The 21,635-nt window shown below is 41.4% G+C and overlaps 1 protein-coding gene across 18 annotated transcripts in view; it reads left to right on the top strand.

Annotated features, from left to right (window-relative positions):
* Positions 1 to 21,635, top strand: part of ANKS1B (ankyrin repeat and sterile alpha motif domain containing 1B) — a gene marked incomplete at both ends in the record, with an annotated part of 1,174,646 nt that overhangs the window by 1,071,436 nt on the left and 81,575 nt on the right. For 9 of the 18 annotated variants that reach the window (XM_082850046.1, XM_082850043.1, XM_082850045.1 and 6 more), the window contains 2 exons: positions 17,783 to 17,890; positions 20,169 to 20,348. The exons of 4 other annotated variants lie outside the window; for them this stretch is intronic. In XM_082850046.1, coding sequence (XP_082706172.1) covers positions 17,783 to 17,890; positions 20,169 to 20,348 — 288 coding nt within the window. The remainder of the gene's footprint in view (positions 1 to 17,782; positions 17,891 to 20,168; positions 20,349 to 21,635) is intronic. 5 more of the 18 variants (XM_082850036.1, XM_082850035.1, XM_082850034.1 and 2 more) reach the window with 1 other exon arrangement.

The following is a 21,635-nucleotide window of genomic DNA, read 5'->3' as shown; positions in this document are numbered from 1 at the left end:
CATTTCTGTGGTAGATATATTAATGGATAAACTTGAAAAGACTTAGAATAAACTGCAGGGCTCATACTGTAGTAAATAAAGTACCAGTCTTTTAAATAAGCACATAGCCTTACAGCTAAATGAGTCTCTGGGGAAAGACCAACAACTTCTGAGCAGAAGATGTGGGCTGGGCACCATGCTAGGTACTTCTTCTAAAATTGTCTCACTGGAGCCTCACAGCGCCTCTGAGAGAGAAATGGCAGCAGGATGTAATGATATACGTATAAAGAGCATGAATTTTGGAAGTCAGCTCCTGACTTTGTCACCTACTTTGGCAACTTCCTAAAATCCCTGAGCCTCAGTCTGTTCACTTCTAAAATGGAGATAATCACCAAACTTGTAAGACTGAAAGAGTAAGGTAAATGAGCTGATCTGTATTATATGTGTATTCCTTTCCCCTTCTGACCTGTCATCTTTTGTTCTTTCCACTGAAAAGAGGCACTTTTTTTGTGTTCAACTAAAAATTCAGATACTTCTCTGAATTGTGGCAAAGCCATATATTCCTCCATCTTGAACTTGAACAATTGATTTCTTTTGGAACCTTAATGTAGGACATTACATTTAACCATGTTAAATTGCATCTTTTTGGTGTCACCATGGCCTGTCGGCCTGTTGAGGGAATTTTGAATTTTGCATTGGCCTATTACCGTATTAAATATCCTTCACAGCCTTATGTCATTGAAAAATCTGATAAACGTCCCTCTTAGGTCTACTTTGATGCCATTAATAAAAATATTGAATAGAGCAGAATCCAGGGGCAGAGGCCTATGGCATTCAATCAGTGGTCCCCCCCTACAGGCTGTGACAGAGTCATTCATCAAGCCTCTTGGGTATAGCTGTACAACCAGCCGTGAATCCACTTAATTTTTCTCTCATAGAGCCCACCATCTTATAGATAATGAAAGACTTCATCAAGTGCTTTATTGAAATCAAAGACACTATATCTATGGCATTCTCCTGGTCTGTCAACCTCATACTAATATCCCTGTCAAAAAGAGAAAATTAATATAGTACAGCAAGAACTTATTTTTAATGAGACCACTGAAGTTTGAAGAGAGGCTGATGGCAGAGGTGTTCTTGCCAGAGAAAAGATGCCTGGCCAGTTGCCGAGGGCTTCGAGTTGTAACATGACGTCGATGAGTGACCAAGTTCCAGGGGTGGGCTCAGTCCTTCTGGTTCAGAAACTGGACTAAATCACACACTGAATGAACTTACCCTTTATTGAGACTCATTCTGTGCCAGGCACTGGGCTAGGTGCTTTTCATATATCTCATTTAATGCCGACACTAAGAGGGTAAGTACTATTTTTTTAACCCCATTATTCTGAATGAGTTAGGTGAAGCTGAGCGAGGCTAAACAATTGACCCAAAGCCATATATAGTAAGTGCCAGAATCAGGGCTCACACCCACGTCACCCTGACACCAAACCCTGCTCCCAGTCACTATGTTCGTCTGATAGAATCTTGTGCTTCCACGGTGTTGAGTTAGTTGACTCGAGAACAGCGTATCAACAAGATTTGCAGTCAGTTAATGTATGGTGGGAAGGCCTCTCTGTGGTCAAAGTCTCCCCACCCTCCATCTTTCACACTTCCTTTCCTGGTATCTGGGTACCAAGAGAACGGATTCTCTGATTGCCTCCCGGTGCACGTGGTATTGGAGGAAAGGGAATTTTGAGAGAGATCTTGTTTGGATCAATAGGAGACCTGATGAAATAGCCTCTGCCCAACGGCAGAGAATGCCTTTTAAGTGATCAAGGAGCTTCCTTTCTCCAGATTCAAGCTCTCTGTCCCAACAGTACTACCAAGGCCAGGCTTTTTAATTGTGTTTTATCCACTGTTTTGCTGCTTGAATCTGCCCCCCACCCTTTCTTCCATGCCCACCCCACCCTGACACATACCTTCTTTGTTCAGCTGGGTTTCAGTATCTAAACAAGGTAGTCAAATTGCCGGTCTATTCCATTGGCGCTTTCTGAACCAAGTCATTCTGTCTCCATTCATTCTGTTGGTGTGATTAATTTAGTGCTTAGAATGCAACCTTATTCCCTAGTGCTGAGAGAATCTCATTATCACCACCTGCTACCCCTACAGAGCCCATCATGGCTTCTAGTGAGCACTTCTCTCTTTTCAAACATTCACAAACCGTTTGCTGCAAGCATTTAAAAAGCATAAACATTTTTACCAAAGTGTCATCGCTAGGAAGATTAAGACTCTTAAAATATACATATTGAAAGCCATAGGTCCTAATTTACTGTAGACATGTAACAGAGAATGTCCTACTCACCCATTAGCCTGTAGCTAAACAGCACTCGGTACCTAGAGCAAAGCTGCCCTCTGGGTCACATTTCCCTTGAAATATCCTGGACACCCTGCAGTTCGAGTGTTGCTTATCCTTTAGTCCAGGTGGAAAATGGTACATTCCTAGAGGACAGCGGTTTCTCTCTGGAGCAACCTGAATTATAGCCTTCAGGAATGGCCTATTTACACCACACTTGCTGAATACTGAGGGCTTTCTCCCAGCATTACTTCTTAAACAGCTTTATTGCGATACAATTATGGGTCATAAAAATTACCCATTTTAAGTATACAGTCCAGTGAGTTTTAGTAAATTTATACAGTTGTTCATGCATCAGTGCTCTTCGGTTTTAGAACATTTCCATCACTATAAAAAATTCCCGGGCTTCCCTGGTGGCGCAGTGGTTGAGAGTCCGCCTGCCGATGCAGGGGACATGGGTTCGTGCCCCGGTCCGGGAAGATCCCACATGCCGCAGAGCGGCTGGACCCGTGAGCCATGGCCGCTAAGCCTGCATGTCCGGAGCCTGTGCTCCGCAACGGGAGAGACCACAAGAGTGAGAGGCCCGCGTACCGCAAAAAAAAAAAAAAAAAAAAAAAATTCCCTCACAGCCGTTGCAGTCAGTCCTCACTCCCATTCCCACCCTAGGCAAACATTGATCTGTTTTCTCTAGATATAGTTTTATATTTCCTAAAAACATCAAAAAATGAATCATGCAACATGTAATCTTATGTGTCTGGCTTCTTTCACTTAGCATAATGTTTTTGACACTCACGCATACTGTAGCACGTATCTATAGCCTGTTCTTCTTTATTTCTGAGTAGTACTCCATAGCATGAATATACTAGATTTTACTCATCCATTTGCCAGTTGATGAGACATTTGGATTTTTTCCAGTTTTTAGCTATTATGAGTAATGTTGTCTAAACATTCATTTATAAATCTTTGTATGGACATGTCTCCATTTCTCTTGGGTTGCTGACTAGGAGTGTACTTGATGGGTTGTATGATAAGAAACTGAGTCATAATGTGAGATATTGGCAGTTCTGCAAAACGTAGAGGTACCATTTCACGTTCCCACTAGCGATATGAAAGTTCCGGTTTCTCCACATCCTCACCGCCACTTGGTATTGTCAACCTTTTTTATTTTAGTCATTCTAGTGAGTATATAGGGACTCCAATTTTATTCTGTTATGTGATTCTTCAGGAGATAAAGATGATAAGGAGACAGCTGATAGGGGTGGGGGAAAGCAATGGAAGAAAAGGATTATAAAAAAAGTCTCTCTCTCACTACCATCCTGCTTCCTCATCTTGAGCCTGTCCTTGGGACTAACAACAACATCTGCTTTCCTTAGAAATACTTTTTTTTTTAACCCTTAACATCCTTTTTCCCTCCATATAGGGACTGAAATACAGTGAACACCCAATTCTAAAGTGCAGTAGTAGCTAGGTAGGCTAAGTAAAATCCATGCAGGCATTTTTTAAACCTCAATTTGAACTAGTTTTAGATAGATTTTTGCCTCCTCCCATGCCAAATTCTTTTATCAGAGCTGCTGACAAGAAACAGAATCAACTGGTTTCAATTCATTGTCCCTTTCACTGTCCTACCCTCTGATAGAAGGTGTTACATGACAGTAAAGTAGCTAAACAGAAAGAAGGAAGCAGAAAAAGAGCAGAGAAGGAAACCATTTATAATCCAAAAATTGGATAACCAGGACCTCACCTAAGATTGCCTCTTGAGATTCAGTTTGTCTTAGAGCTCTTCTACAAATATGTTATATTCATGTATTTTGTATATCTCAGTTTAATTTATAATAAATGGGTGTGTGTTAATAATGAACTTTGTTAAACATAATTTCATTTACAATAATGAGCACATTGGGCACACGATATAATAGACCATAAGTTTTATGATCTCAAAAACTGAAAAAAACTAAGTTGAAAAGTAACCTTAATAACCGTAAATATCTTGCATGGTTAGCAAAATATAAGCAAAATTGTGGCCTTTCTACTTCTTCAGATGCAGAGCATTTTTATGTATTAATAATACGGCAAAGAGATTGCAGCTTTCACATGCTATTAGCCCATCATCACATCTAGAAGAATAACTTCACATGTGGGATATAGCACATAGTTCCCATTTTCTTTCTTTTTTAAAAAAAATAAATTAATCTATTTATTTATTTATTTTTGGCTGTGTTGGGTCTTCGTTGCTGTGCGCGGGCTTTCTCTAGTTGTGGCGGGCAGGGGCTACTCTTCATTGTGGTGTGCGGGCTTCTCATTGTGGTGGCTTCTCTTGTTGCGGAGCACAGGCTTTAGGCGTGCAGGCTTCAGTAGTTGTGGCATGCAGGCTCAGTAGTTGTGGCTCGTGGGCTCTAGAGCGCAGGCTCAGTAGTTATGGCGCACGGGCTCAGTTGCTCCGTGGCATGTGGGATCTTCCCAGACCAGGGCTCAAATCCATGTCCCCTGCATTGGCAGGCAGATTCTTAACCACTACGACACCAGGGAAGCCCCCCATTTTCTTTCATAACAAATTTTTCCTTCAATAATCCCAACAATTGCTCAATTGCAATGCAAACCGAATTTCTCCTATGAAATTCCGATTTGCAGCAAGCTATACTTACAAGTAACTTACAGGGAAATTCGTTAGGAACTGATTCGTTGGTTGGTTGTTTGGTTGGTTGGTTTGTATTTTTTAAAAATCTTCTGGAGCAGTGTTTATATGAAAATATAATCAGAAAATTAGTACTTTCATCAAGAGGTAATTCAGAGAGCTTTGCAAATAAGCCTAAGATTCTCATTGATTTCAAAAAAGGCTTTCTACCTCCAGAACCCTTAAACGCTGAGGCAATTATACCATTAAGGCCTCTCTTTCTATGCAGAGATTATCTTGTTTCCTCGTAATTAGTATTTCCTGTTTACTGAGACAGACTACATTCAGAAACCACACATATCCCCAACTCCCAGCCCACCTCCACCCCCGTCTCACACTCTCCCTCTTTCTCACTGCCCTCTGCTCTCTCTGGAATTGTGTAACTTGGAACCTCTTTTCCTTGCCGTAGGTTAACACAGTTGTGTTTTGGGTTTTGTTTTTGATTAAAGTATAGTTGACTTACAATATTATATTAGTTTCAGGTGTACAACGTAGTGATTAGATATGTTTATGGATTATGCTCCACATAGAGTCATTATAAATTATTAGCTGTATTCCCTGTGCTGTACATTACATCCTTGTAACTTATTTATTTTATAGCTTATAGTTTGTACCTCTTATTCCCCTTCACCTGTCTTGCCTCACCACCACCAACCCCCAACTTCTCTCCCCTTTGGTAACCACTAGTTCTCTGTATCTGTGAGTCTGTTTCTGTTTTGCTATATTCATTTGTTTGTTTTATTTTTCAGATTCCACATATAGGTGAAAATATATAGCATTTGTCATTCTCTAGCTTATTTCACTAAGCATAACACCCTCCAGATTCATCCATGTTGCAAATGGCAAAATTTTATTCTTTTTTTTTATGGCTGAGAAATATTCCATTGTATGTATATACCATATTTTACCTTCTTTATCCATTTATCTGTTGATGGACACAAGTTGCTTTCATATCTTGGCTGTTGTAAATAATGCTCCTACAAACATTGGGGTGCATATATCTTGTTTGAATTATTGTTTTCATTTTCTTCAGATATATACCCAGGAGTGGAATTGCTGGATCATATGGTAGTTTTATTTTTAGTTTTTTGAGGAACCTCCATACTGTTTTCCATAGTGGTTGTACCAATATACATTCCCACCGTCAGTATCCTAAGGTTCCCTTCTCTCCACATCCTCACCAACACTTGTTATTTCTTGTCTTTTTTACTACAGCCATTTTGACATGTGTGAGATGGTATTGTATTATGGTTTTGATTTGTGTTTCCTGGATGATTAGTGATGTTGAGCACCTTTTCATGTGCCTGTAGGCCAAGTGTGTGTCTTCTTTGGGAAAATGTCTATTCAGGTCCTTTTCCCACTTCTTTAATTGGGTTGTTTGCTTATTTGATACTGAGTTTTATGAGTTCTTTACATACTTTGGATATTAACCCCTTATCAGACATATCATTTGAAAATGTCTTCTCCCATTCAGTAGGTTGCCTTTTTGTTTTGTTGATGGTTTCCTTCACTGTGTGAAAGCTTTTAAGTTTGATAAGGTCCCATTTGTTTATTTTTGCTTCTACTTCCCCTGCCTAAGAAGACAGATCCAAAAAAATATTACTAAGACCTATGTCAGAAATTGTACTGCCTGTGTTTTCTTCTAGGAGTTTTTTGGTTTCAGGTCTTACATTTAGAATTTTTTATAAAATAAATCCATTTTGAGTTTATTTCTGTATATGGTATAAAATGTTCTAATTTCATTCTTTTACATGTAGCTGTCTAGTTTTCCCAGCACCACTTATTGAAGAGACTTTCTTTTCCTCATTGTATATTTTTGCCTCCTTTGTAGTAGATTAGTTAACCATATGTGCGTGGGTTAATTTCTGGGCTCTCTGTTCTGGTCCATTGATCTATGTGTCTTTTTAATGTGCCAGTACCACACTGTTTTGATTACTGTAGCTTTGTAGTATAGTCTGAAGTCAGAGCATGTGATACTTCCAGCTTTGTTCTTTTTTCTTAAGATTGCTTTGGCTATTCGGGGTCTTTTGTGGTCCATACAAATTTTAGGATTATTTGTTCTAGTTCCATGAAAAATGTCATGGGTATTTTGATAGGGATTGCATTAAATCTGTAGATTGCTTTGGAGAGTATAGACATTTTAACAATACTGATTCTTCCAGTTCACAAACACAGGATGTCTTTCCATTTATTTGTATTGTCTCCAATTTCCAACACAGTTGTGTTTTGATGGCATCTGTCATACAAACTGTTATTTGCTGATTATTTAGTAGCAGTTGCTCTAAAAAGTAATAGCAGAAGGAAAGAACATCTGGAAAATCTAGTCACAGATTTTTGATTTTTTAGTTGAAGTGGTAGAGGTATAGGGAAGGACTTAGAGATGGTGGGAGGTAAGGGAGTTTTACATCACCCTTGGCAAGGCTGTGTAAAGGAATTTGGTGCTAAAATCAGAAGGAATAGAAAACTATTGAGAGTAGAAAGGAAAAGAAATAGGGTATAGTTCCTTTCTTCTCCTCTTTGCCTTTCAGAGGTATCTCCCCTACTTCATTTGTTGTCCATTGCAAAAGGGATCAGATTTGAGATTTCAGGGATGTCCCTTTAAGGTATACTTGCGTGCTAGATGCCATGAGGGACCCTAGGTTACAGTGACGCTGTACCTGACTTCCCAGAGCTTACAGTCTGGTTGAACAAGTAAGACACATACATATAACAAGAGAGCTAGCAGTACCCACCCTTGTATATCAAGTGTCAACAGCACAGGGCAGCCCACAAATACTAGAGAAGTTCAAAGAGAGAAGTGAGCAAGGAAGGCTTTAGGTGAATTTTAATTTCATCCTTGCAACATTCTAATGATAAAGAAGACAGGGACATTCTAGAGTATGCAAAGGTGTTATATATTTGGGCCAAAGAGATGCACATGACACAGTTGAAGACATGGAAGAGATTTGTCTGGTTGGAGTTAAAGACATTTTAGATTAATAGGAAAGAGGGCTGGAGAGGTGAAAGGCATGGTTCTTGATCTAAATCTACCCAGAGGTATCCATAATTGCACATTTAAGTAACAAAGATATTATTCAAAATTTTGCTGATAGGATTATTCAAGGATAGGGTAAGAAAGTTTTAAGTTTCTGTTGTACTTAAAAGAGAAATAATGCCCTAATTTAGTGCTTTATAATTTCCAGAGCAGCTTCCTAGCCATTCTCATTCAGTCCACAGAAATCCCTTTTAGTCTTGGAAGGCTGTGTAGTCATATATATTTAGATAGATGGGTGGATGATAGGTAGGTAGGTAGGTAAATGGATGGATGGATACATGCATAGATAATATGCAAGAATATATACACACACACACATTTTAAAAAATATTTTTTCACCTACTGGATTGAGAGCCCTAGAGGACTGAATTTTTTTCTTCTTTGGTGCTCCCAAATTGCATTATATGTGGAAGACATCCAGTAAATGTTTGCTGAATAAGATTATTATTGTCCCTTCAATATCACACCTCAAAGATGTTAAAGATCACTTAGCTAGAAGAAGAATTCAGGGCAAGAACAAAATGTCATGACTGTCTGCTCCAGAGGTCCTTCTATCCACCATACCATTCCAGACATGGATTATTACAGCCCAAGAAAGGAGAGAGCAAATGTGACAGTCAAAAATCGAATGCAAGTTCAAATGAGGATTTCTGGAATTGTGGGAGTTGAAATTGAATGACACACAGGCACTTTTGCCTTGATGCTCTCAGTGGAAAGTGTTTAGAAATTATTACCAGGAAGGGAGGAAAGCTTTCACATTTAATTGCAATTCCTCTGAGTTCTGCAGAGGAGAACAAACCTGATAAACTTCCATCTGAGCTTCCATTCTTGGCATTCAGAGCACTAGGAGTTTTGTTAGAAGAGGCCCCTCTGAAGGAAGATGAGCTCTCTAGATTTGCATGGGAGCTGCTGTCCTCACTTGGCAAATATCTAGAAAAGGGAAGGGGGAAATAATCTACCCTTTTAAAATGGAAGGGGGGTTCCGCATGCAGCATGGAGCTGTTTCATCCAAAATGCCATTTAAATAAAAATAAAATAAAAATCCCTCCCTAAATAAAAATCCAGAAATAAGAAGGATGCAGTCCCACGGTGATAACCAGAATCGCCTGTGTGCTCAGCACTGCCGCACGTGTAATCTCTGGAGGATTCCAGCTACCTGTGTTATTTCACGTCTGTCAGCTAAATCTGCACTCCAAAATATAACAAATGCAAAATGTGACACTGAGGAACATTATGTGGGTTTGTGATTTCTCCCTGGAGGACTGGGTCCAGCCGGCAATAAACGGATTGAGATTTCATGTGGAACATGGAGACAGACTGTCGCTACATGACTCTTCTTCATGACTCACGTGCATTCCTGCAGCGTTCTCTGGTGTTTTTCATATTGTGTCTATGCAAACATGGCAACGAAAATGGAAGTTGTAGGATGATAGCATTTATAAAGCACGTGGAATATTTGATATTGAGAAAAGAAGCACAAGCTAAATTTCCAACAGGGAGGGGGGTGGTTAATGAATTATGACATACTTCTCAAAAGCAATAATATGGTAACATGGAGTTACTTTAAATGCCTGCTGAGGGTAGTATAAGTAGGAAAGTTCTTTAGGTTTAATATTGAGTGAAAAAAATTACAGTAAAAATTGTACTTACAGTATGACAACCACAACACATAATCATGGGGACAAAATGAAAGGAAAAGTATCTAAACGCTAAGAGCCTAGGATAGCTCATCCTCTTATTTGTTTTTCTGTATTTCCTGTCTCTATAATGGGAACACAGTATTGTTATTATAATCAAAACATTAATTTTTAAAAAGAGAAAAACATGTTTAATTTATATCACATTAAATTTAAAGAGGGAAAAAAAGGAAGTCTAGGTACCCTGACTTCCAGTTTGCTGTGACATATATTCTGATGTGACCTATTCAGTGTGAGGGTAATGTCATGATATTGTCTAGCAGAATTCCCACAGCTAAACCCAGAAACATAAATGACAGTGACATAATATTATAGCATTGTCACTCAGCACAGTTATTCACCTATTGCCAGGGTGTGCAAAGGGGTTTCTGAAGTTGTCTTCTTTAATTGATACTGGAGAAGATTCCCAGAGGCAGCTACTACTCTGATGAATGAATACCAATATGCAGCAGGCCTGTGTTGTTTCAATTCCTTCCCTTTAACCCACATTTCTCATGATAGTTGTAATAAAAACCATTAAGAAAACATGCACTAACTTTAATTTTTTACCCATTGGAACTCAGCAGTTGGAACCACTTTCTTATCCTCATATGTATAATAATTTATTCTTTTTTTTTTTTTTTTTTTTGCGGTACGCGAGCCTCTCACTGTTGTGGCCTCTCCTGTTGCGGAGCACAGGCTCCGGATGCACAGGCTCAGCGGCCATGGCTCACGGGCCCAGCCGCTCTGCTGCATGTGGGATCTTCCCGGACCAGGGCACGAACCCGCGTCCCCTGCATCGGCAGGCGGACTCTCAACCACTGCGCCACCAGGGAAGCCCAATAATTTATTCTTAGTTAATAGTTTGGCTCTGTAGTTTTTATGCCCAGTTTCTCTGTGTTTCCTCTTTGAATCCACCAAATAATTTGTGGCAGAAACTTGATATTGGTTTTTTTATTTGTTTGTTTGTTTTAGCATCTTTATTGGAGTATAATTGCTTTACAATGGTGTGTTAGTTTCTGCTTTATAACAAAGTGAATCAGCTATACATATACATATATCCCCATATCTCCTCCCTCTTGTGTCTCCCTCCCACCCTCCCTACCCCACCCCTCTAGGTGATGACAAAGCACCAAGCTGACCTCCCTATGCTACGTGGCTGCTTCCCACACATTTGGTAGTATATATAAGTCCATGCCACTCTCTCACTTCATCCCAGCTTACCCTTCCACCTTCCCGTGTCCTCAAGTCCATTCTCTACGTCTGCATCTTTATTCCTGTCCTGCCCCTAGGTTCTTCAGAACCTTTTTTTTTTTTTAGATTCCATATATATGTGTTAGCATACGGTATTTATTTTTCTCTTTCTGACTTACTTCACTCTGTATGACAGTCTCTAGGTCTATCCACCTCACTACAAATAACTCAATTTCGCTTCTTTTTATGGTTGAGTAATATTCCATTGTATATATGTGCCACACCTTCTTTACCCGTTCTTCTGTCGACACTTAGGTTGCTTCCATGTCCTGGCTATTGTAAATAGAGCTGCAATGAACATTGTGGTACATGACTGTTTTTGAATTATGGTTTTCTCAGGGTATATGCCCAGTAGTGGGATTGCTGGGTCGTATGGTAGTTCTATTTTTAGTTTTTTAAGGAACCTCCATACTGTTCTCCATAGTGGCTGTATCAATTTACATTGCTACCAACAGTGCAAGAGAGTTCCCTGTTCTCCACACCCTCTCCAGCATTTATTGTTTGTAGACTTTTTGATGATGGCCATTCTGACTGGTATGAGATGATACCTCATTGTTGTTTGGATTTGCATTTCTCTAATGATTAGTGATGTTGAACATCCTTTCATGTGTTTATTCGATATTGTTTTTTGAATTGAGCAGAATTGGCTCAAGATCTTGGAATAGCTAAATCCTCAGTAGGTTACCATTACTTTACCTTTTACTCCGATGGGGTTCCTTCCTTTTACATGCAGTTAACTTTTCACCCAAGCAGTGATGAAAACCATACAGAATTCTTTTCTACCACAGTAACCATTGCTCCAGCTTTTTGAAAACTGAAGGTTTACAGACTGACTGCTCATGAATTATGGTGCCTGGGGTGGCAGGATCTCACTGTTTCCCTATCTGCTTACAACGATGATCAGATGTTAAGCTGTTCTCACTCAAGGCAAACCCAGCTGCCTTTGGACTTAACTTTTCCATAATGACTATCTTTCTTTGGAATAGTCTCTCCGTTGTTTTGCCAGTTGGATTTCTTACTGTCAACTTTGGAGTTTTGAAGCCAAATGTCACCCTCCCTACCTCTCTAACATTAGTCAACTTGAATTGAATCTTAGGTTCATGAGGACTTCTTGTCCTTTGTGTATATATGCATTTCATGAGGAATTCTGTAAGGTACACCCACCTGAGCTCTTTTGGCTTGAAGCTTTAACCCTGCCTTGAGCCTTGTCTAAAACTGAAACTGTATTATTTTAATGTTTTCAGATGATCAAGACCCAGTATAAATGTTTTGAACATGATAACTCAAAATAAAAATCACCATCTTAAGAAGCATCATAATGTGTAACTAATAGTGTAGCTAAGACCAAACAGTACAGAGGTTGATAGCAAGAAGAAGAGTGTGGTGAGTGGTAAAGAGCAGGTTAAGAATCAGGTGCAGATCCCAGACAGGATACCTGTTAGCAGTGAGACCTTCAACAAATTACTCAATATTTCTAAGTCTCAGGTTTGGTATCTCTAAAATGGGAATGATACTGTTATAAGAATCAAATGAGATATTTACACATATATAGTACACTTGGAACAGTTTCTGGCACACCTGGAACATAGCAGATGTTCAATAAATGTAATCATCAGTATCTTCTGTAATATGGGATCATTTCTGGACTTCCCTGGTGGCGCAGTGGGTAAGAATCTGCCTGCCAATGCAGGGGACACAGGTTCGAGCCCTGGTCCGGGAAGATCCCACATGCCCCAAGCAACTAAGCCCATGCACCACAACTACTGAGCCTACGCTCTAGAGCCCGCGAGCCACAACTACTGAGCCTGCATGCCACAACTACTGAAGCCCATGCGCCTAGAGCCCATGCTCCGCAACAAGAGAAGCCACCACAATGAGAAGCCTGCGCACTGCAACGAAGAGTAGCCCCCGCTGACTACAACTAGAGAAAGCCCACGCGCAGCAGTGAAAACCCAACACAGCCAAAATACAAATTAAAAAAAAAAAAAGGATCATTTCTAATATAGAAGGAGAGCTACCCAGGCGTTCTTGACATGAACCATCACTCTGTGTTAATTTGTTCATTCTGTCCACCCATCTGTCTGTTTCCCTCTTCGGGCTAGTTGTGTGGAGGAGGCATCAATGGAGCTTAGTGTGGAGGAGGGCCTCAGCTTACCTCCTATTGGAGATTGAATGGTGGGATGGGAGAATAGGATACATTCTTTTAGATTAGGTCTGATATTAAACTAATAGCTAGAAACCAGACCCATTACTACCAGTACATGTCACTTCAATAAGGGTTTTTCCAAGCTTAACCACATCTCATGATGCAAGGCACTAGCATATTTGTTTGACATCATTAACTTTATGAAAATGACCAAGTCCCTGTTTTTGCAGGTCAGATTTCCTTGCATCCTTAGAGACCACTAGCTGGAATGAGCACACCGTGAGATTGTGTCTTCTGTGTGCTGGCACCGTGCTGATTATTCTCACAGTTTCACTCTTCATCTTTGCAACAACATTTGAGATTGGCATTAACTTCCTTATTTTATAGGCAAGAAAACTGGGATCAAAGGAATCAGGTAACTTGCCCAAAACTGAGCTGTCAGAGAGTAAACCAAAAGCAGCAATGGAAGTTACGCCAACTCAATTCTATCACAGTTATTTGTTATTTAGTGTCAGTTTTTTGTCAAAATAATTTTGAGTGGCTTTATTGCTATAAGAACATTTCTTGGCGGCTTCCCTGGTGGCACAGTGGTTGAGAATCTGCCTGCTAATGCAGGGGACACGGGTTCGAGCCCTGGTCTGGGAGGATCCCACATGCTGCGGATCAACTAGGCCCGTGAGCCACAACTACTGAGCCTGCGCGTCTGGAGCCTGTGCTCCGCAACAAGAGAGGCCGCGGTAGTGAGAGGCCCACGCACCGCGATGAAGAGTGGCCCCCACTTGCCACAACTAGAGAAAGCCCTTGCACAGAAACAAAGACCCAACACAGCAAAACTAAATAAATTAATTAATAAACTCCTACCCCCAACATAAAAAAAAAAAACATTCCTTGGGACTTCCTTGGTGGTCCAGTGGTAAAGAATCCGCCTTAAAATGCAGGGGATGTAGGGCTTCCCTGGTGGCGCAGTGGTTGAGAGTCTGCCTGCCGATGCAGGGGACACGGATTCGTGCCCCAGTCCGGGAAGATCCCACATGCTGCGGAGCGGCTGGGCCCGTGAGCCATGGCCGCTGAGCCTGCGCGTCCAGAGCCTGTGCTCCACAGCGGGAGAGGCCACAACGGTGAGAGACCCGCGTACCACAAAAAAAAAAAAATGCAGGGGACGCGGGTTCAATCCCTGGTCGGGGAACTAGGTTCCCACATGCCACGGGGCAACTAAGCCCACGCGCCACAGCTACTGAGCTTGCGCGCCTCAGCTAGAGAGCCTGCGTGCCGCAAACTACAGGGCCCACGCACTCTGGAACCCATGCACCACAACTACAGAGCCCACGTGCCCTGGAGCCCACGCGCCACAACTAGAGAAGAGAAAACCCACACACCACAACTAGAGAGAAGCCTGCGCGCTGCAACGGAAGATTCTACATGCCTCAACGAAGATCCCACGTGCCGCAACTAAGACCTGATGCGGCCAAAAATAAATAATAAATAAATAATAAATCTTAAAAACGTATATCTTTAAAAAAACCCAAACATTTCTTAGCAGGTTTTAGGGGCCCAAGGCAGCACCGTCAGCATCAGGTTCAATTCCCTACTGAGAGAAAGGCAGTGGGGATTTTGGGGGAGGAATTTATATCTAATAGAAGCTTTGGCAAAGTAATTGAGAATAAGAATAAAAGGGAATAAGAAAATGTAGTGGTTTTTAGACTTGCAGATACACTTGAAAAGGTTAATGTTGTAATTTTCTGAAATGGAGGAATTCTTTGATCTTGATGCTTAAAAAAAAAAGAAACAATGAAAGAATATAAGGGTATTTCTCTGGATTGTATGAACAGTATTGCCTGCAAGTAATCAGCCCACGGACCACACTTAGCATATTTGTAAATCACCTGAAAAAAGGAGTATATGGTGAAATTCCCAAATTTGCAAGAACTACTAAGCTTCTCTGGGTAGTGAAATGCCAAGCTGGCTAATATGAATATAGAAGGATAACACAGGGTTACATGGGTGGGCAGAAGGATGGCAGATGGGCTTCTGCATGGACAACTGTAAGATAAGGAATGTAGGGAGAAATCATTCAAACCATCCTTCCAAGATTAAAGGGCTTTCAACTATCAGCTATAACAAAATGAAGAGGTTTTACAGTCAGTGTATATTTTTGTGCCTAGTTATTCCTACTGCAGCTAAAAAGCCAGCCCCAAATCAGGAGTGCTTAGAAAGGGCATTTTTAAAGGGGCATTAAAAGCAGGAAATAGTAGCCCACTCGTAAGGCCATGGTTCACTTATACCTGGAATGTTGTGAGTAATGTGTTCAGCAGACCTGAAGCATTTGGAATACAGGAGGAGAAGGTACAGAGAGAGTGGACTAAAAGGACCGCTTTATGAAAACAACCTGCAAAGATGAGAGGATTTATCAGCCTGGGAAGAGGAAGGTTTATAAAATCAGAGGGATGTGGTGCAGGTAGACACACGCTGATGACCATTTACCATCCCCATCTTCGACAGACATGGGTCAGAGAGTGAGGAGAAAAGGAATAGAGCAAATTTGTGGTTATCAGAGGGGAAACATGGCGGGGTTAGGGATAAATTAGGAGTTTGGGATTAACATATACACACTACTATATATAAAATAGACAACCATCAGGGACCTCCTGTATAGCACAGGGAACTCTACTCAATATTCTGTAATAACCTATATGGGAAAAGAATCTGAAAAAGAATGGATATATGTATATGTATAACTGAATCACTTTGCTGTACACCTGAAACTAACACAACATTGTAAATCAGCTATACTCAAATATAAAATAAAAATTAAATTAAAAATAAATTTGGGGGCTTCCCTGGTGGCGCAGTGGTTGAGAATCTGCCTGCTAATGCAGGGGACACAGGTTCGAGCCCTGGTCTGGGAAGATCCCACATGCCGTGTGGAGCAACTAGGCCCATGAGCCACAACTACTGAGCCTGCGTGTCTGGAGCCTGTGCTCCGCAACGAGAGGCCGCGATAGTGAAGAGGCCTGTGCACCGCGATGAAGAGTGGCCCCCACTTGCCACAACTAGAGAAAGCCCTCTCACAGAAACGAAGACCTAACACAGCCAAAAATAAATATAAAAAAAATAAATAAATAAAAAAGATTACTATTAATTAAAGAAAACCAGACATCCCAAGTTAATGAATTTAAAAATAAATAAATAAATAAAGTTTTAATTAAAAAATAAATAAAAGGAATAGAGCATCATGCTAGTTTAAAATTGAAATCAGATTAGGCAGAAAGGCCAATAGGCTAACTGACAAATAGGCCAATAATAGTTCAAGATAGCACAGGATGAGTGCCAAGGAAATGCCCACTTCAACCCCTTAAAACTTGAAAAGAGAAATTTTTTTAAAAAATCATTTTCACAATGGGTCATTTACTTTGGGAACTAGTTACCCAACAAGGGTTGTTCTATCCTGGTACTACACTTGTGCAGAAAGAGGTGAATATATTTCTTATGAATGGATTTATAATTTGTTGTTTTAAAAAAGTCAGTAATATTTGGAGATATGCCCAAACTTTGCTGTTTGCCTTGGCGTAAAACAAGTTTTGGAGTCAGGCAAACCATATTCAAATCCCAGAGCCACCACATACTAGCTCTTAGGTGGGCTACTTAAGCACTCTGAACCTCAATCTCCTCCTCTGTAAAGCAAGAAGAACACCTTCCAGTTAGGAATGTTGGGATGAAGGAAAGAGAAACATTTGTAAAGCTCTGGGAAGGGCTGAGGACAGAGGCTGTCTGCAAGGCTTGGTTTCCTTTGTTATCTCTTCTACACTATGCCCTTTGCAGCCCTGTCAGACTCAAAAATCCCATCCTGGGGAGTCTCTGGTCAGGCAGTACTTGATTCTAATCCTACTTTCATCTGTATTAACATTCATTCTTTCATTTTCATTGAGCCCCCACTATTTCAAACATGGGTTTAGGTGTTTGGGAAATAGTAATGATAAAGATATACCTGCTGTCTGGAAGCTTACCTGGGGGAGAGGGCTACACAAACACTAAACCTGCAAATAAAGTTATTTCAGAGAATTATACGAAGAGGATCACAGGGTAGAGTGTGACGGGGTGAGGGCTCAGTTCTTTTAAAGAGGAGATGGGAAGGGCCTTTGTGAGAAGACAGATAACACTTAAACAACGTCCAAAGGGATGAGAAGGTGTCATTTGAAAATTGCTGGGGAACATTCCAGGCAGATGGAGAAACAAGGGTGGAGGCCCCAAGGCCAGAATGAGTGTGGAATGTTCAAAGAACAGAGAAGGCTGGAGGGGAGAGAGGAGGGGACACAGAGAAAGACAGAGGGCAGGCAGCCTTGTTGGAACTTGAGGCCAGCTCAGGACTCAGATTTTATTCTGAGCCGCAGGAAGCTATTAGAGGGACGAGGCTTGACTTCTACTTTGGAAGGGTCCTGTGGCTGCTTGGTAGAGAGTTAGACCCTAGGACAGCCTGAGTGGCAGCACTGTCCCTGCTTTCTCTTCCTACCCACACTGCCTTGCCATTCTGTTCCTCTCTCTCTGGATCCGAGGGGACACACTGATTTCACACCACTTCTCTCCCGGTGCAGAGGTAACTTTGCACAAATCTCTTTCCGCTCCTTTATCTTTTAGGACACGTAAAAATTATTTTTCTCAAGTGAAATATTTAACCCAAATATATGTCTTTTCAGGTTTTAAAAATCAATTTGATTGGCCACAGGAAACGTATCTTGGCATCTCTAGGAGACAGGCTGCACGACGACCCACCACAGAAGCCCCCTCGGTCCATCACCCTCAGGGTAAGTACCCGGCATGCTTGTTTTGTCCTCCACTCTTATCCTCGAAAATTATTTTGTGCAATAAAATAAAAATGATTGAAGCAGTGGGTCAGGAAGTACAGGCTGTTTTCCATGTAGCCTACCTCGCCTGTATAAAAAACTATCTCGCCTTTGATAGTGTTTTCTACGACAAGATTTGTTTTTCTCGGTTGGTTAAATATATATTTTTGAGATTTAAATTAACATCTGAAAAACCACCACCTTTAAAGAACCTCTCCGCTACCCCGCATCCCACACACCCCTCTACACCAAGAGAAGAAATGAGTTTTCTGTCAAACTCCTCAAACCCACAGGTAGAAAATCGATGAGGACCAGAGTTAAGTAAAAGATCAATTTAAAATTAACCTTAGGGTCTTCTGTTTTTTAAGAAGTGAAAATTTTTCAGCTTTGCCCACTTCAAAAATTAAGAGCAGAGAATCTAGAACTTTATTTAGTAAACTGTTTCAGCTGTATTTTAGAATTATGGGGTAGAAAAACTAGGAGGAAGAGCGAAATAAAGTGGAAGAGGAAGGAAGGCAAGAAAGAGCAGAGGGAAGGAGACAGAGAGAGAGAAGATTGCCAGGCAGCATGGCAGCGGAAGTAGCCAGTGGTCACTGGTGTTCATGAGGCCTGTAGAAACGTTTCAAAAATTTACCATAAAGGCAGGATCACCATGACCAGTTGGAGAGTTCCAACTCTGTTCTCTTTATTGAGTCCTGCACTTGCTTGCTTCTGATTCCTTTTCTGCAAGTGTCAGAAAGGGTAGTGATAATAAACGAACACAGAAGTAGCACTTAGATGTCACTGCCAGCGATGAAATGCAGTCGAATGCCTCTTATCAGTGGACTTCAGCAAACAGTAACTACTGTCAGTATCACAGAGGATCGAGCAGGAGAGGAGCTGTTAAGATTTTAAAGCTGATTCAGTTTTAAAGGAAAAGAAAATACACAAAGACTTCAGGAAATGCAAGAGAATTGGCTCCAGGAGGGCCATGAGGAAAACTGACGATTGGGGCAGTTGGAATACACTGGTTTATTTGGAGGCTAGTGAAGGCTTAGGGAGTAGTGAAGATAGAAGAGGACCTATTTCTCCCTCAGTAAGAAGAGCCTCAAATAAATTGGGGGAAAATAAGGCTAGAAAGGGATTATCGTTTTGCCTTTGTTTTGCTACACAAAAGAGGAGAAAGATACAGGCACCATCAGTGTAACCATCCTAAAATGACCCTCTCGAGGAGTAATTCCCTGCTACTTACCCTACTGTCTTTCCTTCCTCTGCTGAACCTCTCCCTCTGGCTCTCTGGAGGAGATTTAGGGAAACAACAGACAAATCAAAGACAGAAGTTCCCAAGAAAAAGTGTAGGACCTTAATCCATCAAAGGAGGTCCAGAACATCTTGGGGAGAAGTAGCCTGGAGAATCGGCACGATCCAATCCTCCACTTGCTTGCACACATCAGAGCCCAGCTGTCTTCCCCCCTTTACCTTACTTCTTTTTTTTTTTTTTTTTTTTTTTTGCGGTACACGGGCCTCTCACTGTTGTGGCCTCTCCCGTTGCGGAGCACAGGCTCCAGATGCACAGGCTCAGCGGCCATGGCTCACGGGCCCAGCCGCTCCGCGGCATGTGGGATCTTCCCGGACCGGGGCACAAAACCGTGTCCCCTGCATCGGCAGGCGGACTCTCAACCACTGCTCCACCAGAGAAGCCCCTATCTTACTTCTTGAGCAGTTTCCCCCAGTTCTCTTTGCCACTGAAGCCCATCCTCTGTCATTACATGCATTGCCCTGCAGTCTGTGCGTGTGACGTGCCATTTCCATACTGTGTCCTCTTCCTGGCAGGGATTGCCAGGCCACTCGCTGATGGAGGATCAACACCCATGAGGTCCCACTTTAGCTTTCTTGTCATGGCATCTACCATGGTGAGGCCCCTCTGTCCACATAGAGACACAGTTCCTTCCCTTGTAAACACAAGTGATAGTGTCAGGGGTGCCCAACATAGATGTGCGTCTCTCCTGGGATCATCCATGGTGCTGGCTTAAGAAAACAGAGCCTGATTGTTGATATTGTAAACCTTCAACCTGAAATGCTTAGTGGGGAGGTATTGATTGTGCCATTAATAAAATGGTAGAATGTCATCGATTCCTTGGCAGTTGATTCAAAAATGACTCCCCACCCCCGCCGTGTATCTTGTCAGTATTTCACAGTTTTGAAACCAGAGGTCAGCCACAAGAACATGGTATTTATTTCATGATGTATTTCCATTCAGGAACCCAGTGGTAATCACACTCCTCCTCAGTTGTCTCCATCACTTAGCCAAAGCACTTACACCACTGGTGGCTCCCTAGACGTTCCTCACATTATCATGCAGGGCGATGCAAGGAGGAGAAGAAATGAAAACTACTTTGATGATATTCCCCGATCAAAACTGGAGAGGCAGATGGCCCAGGTAAGGTGTTCGAAGCGTCTGTGATGTTTTTGTCTTTCACCCACATCAAGTAATGCATTCCAGTTTTGAACAGTTGCTTACCATGGATGCCTACTGCGCACAACGTAACTGGAATTTTACCATTTTATGCCATGACTTTCGTTCTCTGCTCAGTTGAACTAGAATGAAATGGACCTTTCTGGGAATGGAATGTATACACAGATCCCTGTTATCCATTTCTTTACTGAAGAAATTATGTCTGATCTCTTTGCACCCAGGAAGTCTTTGCCCTAAAGGGAGTAATACTGTGTAAGAATCAAATCATAATGAAAAAAATAAATCATAAAAGTCTAGATTATAGAATGTAAATTGGTCAGATGACAGGGCAAAAGTTGGGGGTGGGGGAGTAATAACTCCGAGAAATGTGATTCATTTTCTCCCAGGTTTACACATTTGTGTAGAATTGTACAATGGGGACTAGTTGCGTCCATCTCATACTGTCACCTTGAGTGGTTGAAAATGATGCTGCTGCCTGACACAGATAACTGAAGAGAGAGGTCTGTCCTGTTCAGACCTTTCCGTGTTTTGGGTATGGATGTCCGTGTTTCACCTGTCCGCAGATTGCTGCTCAGGAACTCAGGTCAGCCATGACCACATAGTGGTGCTCTTCCTAAAGCACGTTCAGATGGGCAGCTAGCTCTGCAGTGTCACCCCGAGGCTCACAGCTATGCATTTGTTGACAGCTTGGCAGAATCAACCCTTTTCATCCTCATTCTAGGTTCAGAATGAGCGTTGAGAGGCTTCTCTGCCTCCCACACCTAAGATGAGAATCTTGAGGTGAAAATTTGACTGCAATTGCGTTACCTTGGTTGTTAAATATTTTCCTCGGCTGTTTGGTGAGATACTGTTTTTTTAAAGCCTTTGGTAAACATTCAGTGCTTGCCGCTCACGAAAGAAAAATGTGAAGAGAATGTTCTGGAAGCCATGGCTATTCTGCCTGCATATGCCCTGGAGAGAAGGGGTCTGAGATGTTGTGTCTCCTTTCCACTTGCTCAATATCAAATTGTTCTCAGGGTTCTTTGTGCAAAGAATAGCAATGTTGGGATTATGGAGAATCTTTTATTGAAGGGAGGTGGAAAATGTGGGAGAGACAAGAAAAGAATAATTTTCCCTCTCTCTCTTGTTAAGTATTGTCTTTTAATCCTTATTACTGTTTTCACTGATTTTTTTTTTAAATAAAGAATCTAAAAGCTTTTTTCCCCAAGATGTTCATACATTTCCTGCTATTTGTTAGTATCTGTGGATCAC

Source organism: Leucopleurus acutus (genome assembly GCF_964270905.1).
Source record: "Leucopleurus acutus genome assembly, chromosome: 11".
Classification (NCBI taxonomy): Eukaryota; Metazoa; Chordata; class Mammalia; order Artiodactyla; family Delphinidae; genus Leucopleurus; species Leucopleurus acutus.
The sequence above is the reverse complement of the archived record's forward strand: the minus strand, read 5'-3'. Positions and strand labels throughout refer to the sequence as shown.